The 9974-nt window shown below is 35.7% G+C and overlaps 1 protein-coding gene across 1 annotated transcript; it reads left to right on the top strand.

Annotated features, from left to right (window-relative positions):
• The first annotated feature begins 6566 nt into the window (after positions 1-6566).
• On the top strand, positions 6567-8982 carry LOC131072408 (nucleolar GTP-binding protein 1). The gene has a single exon (XM_058008551.2). It carries the CDS (start codon positions 6772-6774, stop codon positions 8782-8784), a length of 2013 nt encoding a protein of 670 aa, XP_057864534.2. The 5' UTR covers positions 6567-6771; the 3' UTR covers positions 8785-8982.
• The last annotated feature ends 992 nt before the right edge of the window (positions 8983-9974 follow it).

The raw sequence follows: 9974 nt of genomic DNA, 5'->3' as shown, positions 1-9974 counted from the left end.
AAACGTGCTTTCATGACATAAACACTCTTTTAGACTGCATAAACACGCCTGGCACCAACGCAGACGTGCCTACACATTTTTGACATTTTTTGGACCCTATTCTAAGTGCATTTATTACTCTACCTAGCATGCATTAATGACAACAATAAATGCAACAAAGTACAAGGAGGTTTTACGGTACTCACCGGCTCTCCTGCCTCTGCTGGCCTCTGGAATCGGTGAACGCGGTCGAATCTATGAATGAAAGCCATCGCTGCTGACTGCTGCTGCTCTATTTTCACTCTGCACTCTGCTCTTGTGGATGTGTGGATGACAATGAGGATGTATTTTCCCTCGTGGTCTATCTTATAGACTACCCTAGCCCTAGCCCTCATCTCCCGAGTCAGTCTTCATTATCCCGTGACTCTGTCACTTTATCCGGTCAGTCCATTCTATCCCGTCTTTCTTATCGAGAGATTGTCTACGATCTTTTCAGACATTTTTTCATCCAATCTCTCGAGGGGGCATATCATTCCCATCTTGGGGCAACTCTGTATCAGTTCATCTTATCTTCTTTGAAACAACACGACAAGCTGCATTGTCTCAAAGAGGGGCAAAATGTAGACACGCAAAAATTGTCCAGTCTAATTAAATAAATATTTTATTTATTTAATTTCTTTAGCCTAATTCTTCTATTAATTAAATAAATCTTTATTTATTTAATTAATTCATTTATCCTCTTCTAGCCTTATTTCTCATTTAAATAAATACATTTATTTATTTAAATTATCCTTTTCCTAAATTAAATAAATATCTTATTTATTTAATTGATCACACTTCTTCTATTAATTAAATAAATCTTTATTTATTTAATTAATTCATTAACCTTTTCTACCCATGACACATGTCATTCATCTCTTAATTCATACACTACCTACCCCTTTCATTATTCTATTATTTCTCTTACCTACCCTCTAATCATAGCCGACCTCCTTTTACACCTCTCAATCTTATCCCTCCATTTCATATTGTGTCTTCTATATAAGGAGATACTTCCTTCATTATCAAACCCTAATCAATCATCCGAATGACCTGAATATTTGATCAATTGACTACTTGGCATTTGCGATCCTACTTGCAACCACATTTCGTTCTTTGTTGAGCTCTTGTGCACATAAAATCTGAGAGCAAATATATCAAGCAAGATCAATGGAGATAGGAAGAATGGAGATCCAAACCCTATTGGACATGTGATGGTATAATCTTTGTGATTTCATTTGATTTGCATTATCTTAGGTAATCTTCATATGTTATGGTGGATCCTTGTTGTTGTTAGGCTAGGGTTTTGTGGTTGAATTCATTTAGCCTTTCAATATTATTATTATTGTTATCCATTTTCACCATATACAATTCTAAAGAGTTTTTTAGATTTAGAAAGGTTGACAAAGAAGAATGCCATGAGTATTAAGGGCTCTAGAAACCATAATATACTTCAATTTATATTACTCATACCTGTTTCTAGAAATAATATTTTCTCTAGAAAAATTACCACATTATAAATAATACCCTCATAAAAAATCTTGATTAGATCATAACACTTCTTATTCTATGAACATATTGATTTAATCATTTCCATAAAAAATTTATATGAAAACTTCATGGTTTTGTTACCAGATTTTCACCTATGGCTCAATTAGGTAGAGCCTCTAACAGTTTCAAAGAACATGGTACATTTTTCTTACCTCCCCTACATTGCATGAATGAAATAACTTAAAAGAGATTACAAATATCAAAGGATCATTACATTCATATAGATGCATGAAATATGAGGAAACATTTTACAAATCTGTTATGAAAAAATGATCTTTATTAAATGGAAAATGTACATTTTGTCTCACACAAGTCGTGAGACCAGCTGTTGCTTGTTCAATGCAAACTAAAATGAACATATACATGAATAAGTAATGAAAGGTAAACTTGCATGTAGGGAGGGTGACCAATCATTGCATGAATGGTCGGTTTAGAGTTGTCCTGATTCCCTGTTGCCTCGTCCTGCTTCTCCCTCCTAGATCCTAGGTGCTCCTTGTTCTTTCAATGATCATAACAATGTGTTAGAGCAATGCTCTAATCAATGAAAAGTCACAAACCTTACAAGATCATTTACTTATGCATGTATAAGCTAATCTCAATGAGCATTAAAGAGAAATGCACATTTTAGGTGTACAGGAAAACCATGGCAGATCATCATATACACCAAAAATAGGCATTTAGTTTATAACATGTTTGTTTCATGTGCAGATACAAGTAAAATCATGTTTTCAATTTCAATCTATGGGGTAAAATGTGGCTCCCACAAGGGTTGAGCCCAACATGCTGACATGAGAAACCATGTAATAAATATTCTCAGATGACAGTAATATACAAGGATAACAAGTTTGTGATAGTCCATTAAATAAAGGCATCAAGTTCATGGGACACTCATAGAACATTAAAAGAAATGATCATGGTGATCATCCTCAAATACAAGACTCAAAAATCTTAGTTATGAATACATCTGAGACCACAGTAAAGAAAGAGAAATGATCAAAGGCAGTAATGGAGATATGTCGTGAAATAACTACTATCAAGTAAAGAATGGACATATGGCAATAAAATGCAATGACTTCATGTTATGATGCAACCCTCAGTAACATCAAGAAAGACTGATTAAGAGTCATGCTACAGACTTAGACATAAAGTTTCAGTGTAGCCACATGTCAAATAAGATACAAGCTTAGATTTGCATTCTTATTAGCTTTGAGTACATATATAGATGGTTATGCAAGTAGTCCCAAGTGCATGAAAAGTCTTAGTATTAGAAGCAAGCCAGTGAACAGACACAAGACATGGTCTTTTTGACAATAAACATAGTGACCAAAACATTCATGTACAAGAAAAGTCCAACACCATCTCTTATAAAAGCAGCACAAGGCAAACATAACAGTCATTATCATAGAAGCAGTCTAAATGACTATCATAAACCAAAATGAAAATTTTCATGAGCAGTGATCACAAAGCCTTGAAGGTATGATAAAGTGATATGGATCAAGTATGGTTAAAGATAGAGGAATGCATAATTGCAACAGTCAGAATACTTGGAGATGAATGTATAATATTACCAGTTATCTAGCCATGATGTGTGCATTCAAATGATGAGTAAAGATACATGAATTTGAAATGCTATGCATTTAAGATATCCTGTGTATTTATGGTAGCAGATCAAGACATAGATCTTCAAGAGTATGTCAGTTTATAAGCACCAAACAATGATTGTATACAAGACAAAACAGTTAATACAATACTCCTCCAAGAGGTATACAATCATAAACCCTTGAATGGTCACAACAATTTTAAAGACAATCTTCTCAAATATTTGTAAGGAAATATTAGTCATAGGATTATCAAACTGGAACAAGCAATTAATTTACAACCATTAATACTTTTAATGGTGAGTAGAGAAAATGGATTTTAGTCATGCATCAATAGATACAATACAATTGATATGCACATTGTGAGTCAATGAAGCAATGAAAGTAGTCTAAAGAGAAACACATATTGATAATATGCTACAGTCACAATGACTAAGCTAATTACAATCAAGAGGACATCCCAAAGCATATTAACAGTACATGTCATTATGAAGATAGAAAATCATAGATAGTCACAAAGCAATCATAGTCTAATATACAAAAGCATCCATGAGAGCACTTATCATAGAAAAGCTATCTCAAAGTATTCAGAGAAGCCCAATGAGAAAGGTTTCTAAAGAGGTTCGTTGACAATGATAGTAGACCATAAGGATCAGTCATTAAAGTGACAATTCCTTTATTTATAGCAGCACCTTAGTTGCTTCTTTATAGTTTTGAACAATCACAGGACCGTTGGTCACAAAATTATCAACAAGATATACACAAATGAATTTATCAAGATGAAGGTCTGGAAAAGATGAAGATTGCAGCATTTTGAGTATTCATCTTATGACCACAATCATGTAAGACAGTGAAAACAAAGGGGTTTGAAGAGCAATACAATTTTACCTATGTTTTAATGGGAAACCATTAGAGAATTGACATTGAATTTCAAGAAAAACATAATATAGTGAATTTACTCATTGTGAACCAAAGAGTAGATAAGGGTCAAGGGGAAATAAATTGTGTAAAGTGTAGACTCGGAGAGCAATGACAAATACTAGTTCTCAGTCACATTTCATAGGTAAAATCACCATCAATACAAATTTTGCAGTCCTTATCAAAATCGCCATAGAGATCCTAGAAAATGATAGTTATTCCGAACCAAAAAAAAAAAACTGACCTAAAAAGTAGATCTCCAAAGAGCTTTTAGACTGTAGTGAATCAGTAATAGAGAAACCTTAGGCTCCGGAACAAAACAACAAAGTTTTTGTTTCAAATAACGACCACAAATTATCAGGAAACAATGAGCATAAGTGATAAAGATAAAAAATGAAACAGATCTGAAACAAAGAGTCCTTACCATGTGTTTCCCAACAGAGAAATCATCAAAGCAACAATAGTTATAGAGTGCTTTCAAAATTCATGGTGGCTCTATACAAACCCTCATATCAGCCAAACAGAGAGAAAAGAAAAATGTCGAATATCAAAGGAATAATGAAATGTAAAATTTAGGGTTTCTTTTCCCTAATATGCTGATAGGCATTTTGTTTTTTCTTTTCTTTTTGAAATATTTACTTCTCAAAAAAACCCCGTGGGTATTTGCATTGCTCATGATTTTAATGTCAAGAAATATTTGAGTGCATGGTAATGTAATGAGTATTTATTAAGTGGTAAACTAAAAATCACTCACTAAATATCTTTTATGAGACAAATGATGCCATATGTAATCAAGTGCCAAGTCAAATTGAGGTGGCTTGGAAAATTATGCCAAGTGCTTAGTCAATAAGAGGAGGAGGGCAGTTTTAGCCAAGTGTTGAAGGACACTTAATGATGAGTGCCAAGTATATAGGGCATGTGTGCCAAGTATATAGGGTGGTTGAGGAGGTTGAGAGACATATTGGAGGAGATTTAAGAGTTGTTTTTGTGCTTTTCATGACATTGGAGAGCATCTTGGAGGTTGTTTTGGCAAGTCATCATATTAGGCTTGTTCAAAATTGACATTTTCAACACTTGGAGCACTTTTTAAGTAGATCTTGTTGCTAGATTTTTGGCATTTTAAGTGCATCTGACCCCAATCAGTTGGAGGTTCCTTGTTTGGTGGGTTTTGGAGGGAGGGAGAAATGAATATATTCATGTTTGTAACTCATTAGACAATTAGTTTTTCTTATGCAATTTTCTACTAGTGACTTTCTTGAGTCCTAAAGCATATCTGAGCATATTTTTGTAACTCCTTTGATATATGAAATACATTGAAGCTTTGCCTTCTTTTTCTTTCATTATCGTGTATTATCAAGTGATTGTTCAAGTTACTTGTGAAGTATCTTTTATTTCCATGTAACTTTGTCTCATGTCTTATACCTTTTCTGCAAAAGGTATGTATATGCAGGTTGCTGGTTGTGTTCTAAGGGCGCATATGACTTACTAACTGTGAAGTTATCTTCCTTTTACAAGTTAGATGTGCTTGAACCTTTTAGTGAAATATTCATGCAAATACATGCTAAAAAGAGTTGTGCACATGCAATTTTAGTCATCTTAGTAGTCAAGTGTTATAGTTTCTGATTTTCATAATCTTTATCAAACCTTTGGTGCATCACCTTTAGGAATAGATTTCCTTTTTTTTTTTTTTTTCATGTTTCCTTCTTACTCTTTTCCTCGATAAGTTTCAGTCATTAAATTAGGTGATAACCAGCTAGGAGCCGGCCTCATCCGGAGGTTTATTCCAAATATAGGTGACCCACAACCTTGGAATATCCCCATGTTTCTCTAAGATACCAAGTTTTTTGCAACTTTGGTAAGGGTGCATTTTCAGTAGATAACAGGTTTAATATCCCCCAAACAGTTAGAGTTTTGATATAAAAACTTTCCACATTGCATGCTAAATAGCTTAATGAATTTCCTTCTAAAATGATTTTATTGCTCTCATAGATTTATCAGTTTTTTATTTTCTATAATTTACCATGGTTTTCATCCAAAACTATACAAATCTCTTTCAAATGGGTTTACCTTTCCACATGAATAAGGTCAAATATGAATTCCTAAGATAAGAAACTATGAAAACTAGTGTGGGAAATAACTTACATTAACGTTAGGAGATTAAAGATGATTCAACGAATTTATTTAATACATAGTAGTTCTTACCATTTTGATAAAAAAATTGCTCGAGAAATATAAGGTCCTATACCAACAATCAAGTAAAGATCAATCTCTATCCAATAACCAATCAAAAGATGAAATACAAGATTTAGACAAATGTAACACATGAAAATCTAAAATTTATATACAAATTTGAAAATTATCTTAATATAGAAAACCATACTTGGATCCTTCGTCTTAATCATGCCATAAAGAGCTTATAATAAAATAAAATACCCATAAAGAGTGGGTATATATATATATATAGGATAACAGTGTTAACTTACTAGTGCCGTTCAGCTGAAAACAAAACGTTAGTTTTAAGTTTTGCGGATAGTTTAAAATCAGCGGATTAAAACCCTACAGGGAACCCTAAAAATTATGGAGCGCAGGCGCCGCCCCCAATCCTAATATTATCTTGCATAGACAACATCTACACTGACGATCGTCATAGGGAAGAATCAGCCGCTGGCATAGAGAAAGAGAAAAAATGGTGCAGTATAATTTCAAGAAGATAACGGTGGTGCCCTCGGGAAAGGATTTTGTGGACATAATTTTATCGAGAACACAGCGGCAGACTCCCACAGTCGTGCATAAGGGCTATGCAATCTCCCGCCTCCGCCAATTTTACATGCGCAAGGTAAAATTTACACAACAGAATTTTCATGACAAGCTTTCAGCTATAATAGACGATTTTCCCCGCCTAGATGATGTGCATCCATTTTACGGAGATCTGTTAAATGTTTTATATGACAAAGATCACTACAAGTTGGCCCTTGGCCAGATCAATACTGCCCGCAATCTCATTGCCAAAGTAGCTAAAGACTATGTTAGGCTGATAAAATATGGGGATTCCCTTTATCGCTGCAAATCTTTGAAGGTTGCTGCACTTGGACGGATGTGCACCATTGTTAAGAGAATTGGGCCGAGTTTGGCTTACCTTGAACAGGTCAGACAGCATATGGCAAGGTTGCCGTCTATTGACCCAAATACCAGGACTATTTTGATCTGTGGGTACCCTAATGTGGGCAAGAGTTCTTTTATTAATAAGATTACTAGGGCGGATGTGGATGTGCAACCCTATGCTTTTACTACTAAGTCTCTGTTTGTCGGGCATACTGATTATAAGTATTTGAGGTACCAGGTTATTGATACCCCTGGTATTTTGGACCACCCCTTGGAGGACAGGAACACCATTGAGATGCTCAGTATTACTGCATTGGCTCATTTGAAGGCGGCTGTTTTGTTTTTCCTTGATGTTTCGGGATCATGTGGTTATAGCATTGCGCAACAGGCAGCTCTGTTTCATAGCATAAAACCTTTGTTTGCCAATAAGCCTCTTATTGTAGTTTGTAATAAGATTGATTTGCAGCCACTAGAGACACTAGCGGAGGAGGATGCAAAATTGGTTGCGGAGATGAGGGCTGAGGCTGCGAAAAATATAGGTGGGTTTTTTGGGAATCAGGAAGGGGGGGATGATGGCGTGCTACTCTCTATGAGTGCTCTGAAGGAAGAAGGGGTGATTGCGGTGAAGAATGCGGCATGCGAGAGGTTGTTGGAGCAGAGGGTGGAAATTAAGATGAAGTCACAGAAGATCAGTAGTTGTCTCAATAGGATTCATGTTGCAATGCCCAAGCCGCGAGATGGTAAAGAGAGGCTCCCTTGTATTCCTCAAGCTGTTTTGGATGCTAGGGCGCGTGCTGCCAAGGAGGCCAGGAACCTGGAGAAGGATATTGAGAATGAGAATGGTGGGGCTGGAGTTTACTCTGCAAGCTTGAAGAAGCGATATATTTTGGCTAATGAAGAGTGGAAAGAAGATGATATTCCTGAAATTATGGATGGACACAATGTTGCAGACTTTATTGATCCAGATATCTTGCAGAGACTTGAGGAACTGGAGAGGGAAGAAGGACTTAGAATGGCAGGTGAAGGTGATGAGGATGATGAGATGGAGGAAGTGGAGTTGAATCCGGATGAAAAAGAAGCTCTGGCTGCAATTAGGAAGAAGAAGAAGATGCTTGTCGTGGAACACAGATTGAAGAAGAGTACCGCAGAGAGCAGGCCTACCGTACCAAGGAAGTTTGACAAGAACAGGGAATATGGCTTAAACAGAATGGGAAGACATCTTTCTGGTTTGGGCCTGGATCCTTCAGCAGCAATAGAGAGAATTCGAAGTAGATCATTGTCTCGTCAAGGTCGCAAGCGAGAGAGGTCCATTGGAGTGGAGGAAAATGCTGATGCCATGGATATTGATCAGCCAAACAAGAAGCAGCGTCTGTTATCACGCTCGAGATCCAGGTCTAGGCCTCCTGGTGAAGTTGTTCCAGGAGATGGTTTCAAGGACTCAGCTCAAAAATTGAAAGCAATTAAAATTGGCAAGAAGGCATCAAAGAAGAGAAACAAGGATGCCCGCAAGGGAGAGGCTGATAGAGTGATAGTGAACCTGAAACCAAAGCATTTGTTTTCTGGCAAGCGATCTATTGGAAAAACAGACAGACGTTAAAAGTTCAAGGGTTTTCTTCTTTAGAAAGTAATATTTGTTGTTATCGGCTGTTGGATTGGGATGCCAACTTACAGTAGGTGCAGTGGTTTAATCTATGCTACTTGAGTTAATATTATTATGTTTTTGCATTTGGTTTTGGGAATTCAGTGTAATATGCCTCTTCCATCATATTTATTTTGTCCAAGGGATTTTCATATTTATCTGTTTTTGTGAATTTCTGATTGCCGAATTTCAATTTTTAAATAGATATAGTAGATTTTGTCAAAGAGAATTAACAAATTAACATTATATTCATCTTTTGCTGATCACAAGATCTATTGTTCTAACGTTTTGGTTGACCTTGGTGCACCTCAGCATCTATAAATTGATATATATGATTTGGGTTTATGTTGTACAGTTTACTGGGTCTATGTTGTACAGTTATACTGCACTTGGCTTTAACTGTTGTACTCCAGTAACAAGTGGGTCTCCTAGTTAACTTTAGTGAAATGGAAGATAAATTATTGTCTGACTGTAGGGCCCTGTAAAATGAACAAGACATGATGCAGAACTGAGAATGTGGTATGCTTTTAAAATTTGAAATGTGGAAACTATGTGAGCATGTGTGTGCAGTTGCACGATTCAGTGGTTCCATATTTTTTTTATGACATGGTTGGTTTTATTTAAGGAAGGCGTGGTGGAAATAATTCACAAATGACTACAATAACTGATATTGCTTTTTCTTAGCTGCTTTGATTCTATATTAAATGGACTAGATAACTTATAGTATCACTGAATATTCGATGTTGTTCAGTGGTTAGTGAGGAAATTGTGTTACTGATTTACAAGTATCATCTAGAGGGAGAAATGTATCAAAGATCAGCTGATGAAATTTTATATCTTCTTGAAGATTTGGATGGATTCTATTCTAACAGGGAATATTAAAGAAGAAGATGATATGGATGCAAGCCTGAATCCAACCCCCCATGCCTATGGAAGATATGGCATTGCTATCTTTCATGTTGATAATCTTGAAAACAGTTTTAAGGTCATGACATAAAGGAAAAGGACATGGTTAACATGCTATTGGATTGCACTATTGTTTGAAGCATGGAGAAGCCGTAAGGACATTGACAAAGATGCCTAGTTGCTTATATCACAAGTATCTCAATTCGATATTTATAGGGTATAGCTAAGAATGCAGTAAAGGT

The sequence above is a fragment of the Cryptomeria japonica genome, chromosome 7 (assembly GCF_030272615.1).
Source record: "Cryptomeria japonica chromosome 7, Sugi_1.0, whole genome shotgun sequence".
NCBI lineage: Eukaryota > Viridiplantae > Streptophyta > Pinopsida > Cupressales > Cupressaceae > Cryptomeria > Cryptomeria japonica.
The sequence above is the reverse complement of the archived record's forward strand: the minus strand, read 5'-3'. Positions and strand labels throughout refer to the sequence as shown.

What these genes read in the sequence shown, in the direction of transcription:
- LOC131072408 (XM_058008551.2), top strand. Translation starts at nt 6,772, where the DNA reads ATGGTGCAGTATAATTTCAAGAAGATAACGGTGGTGCCCTCGGGAAAG.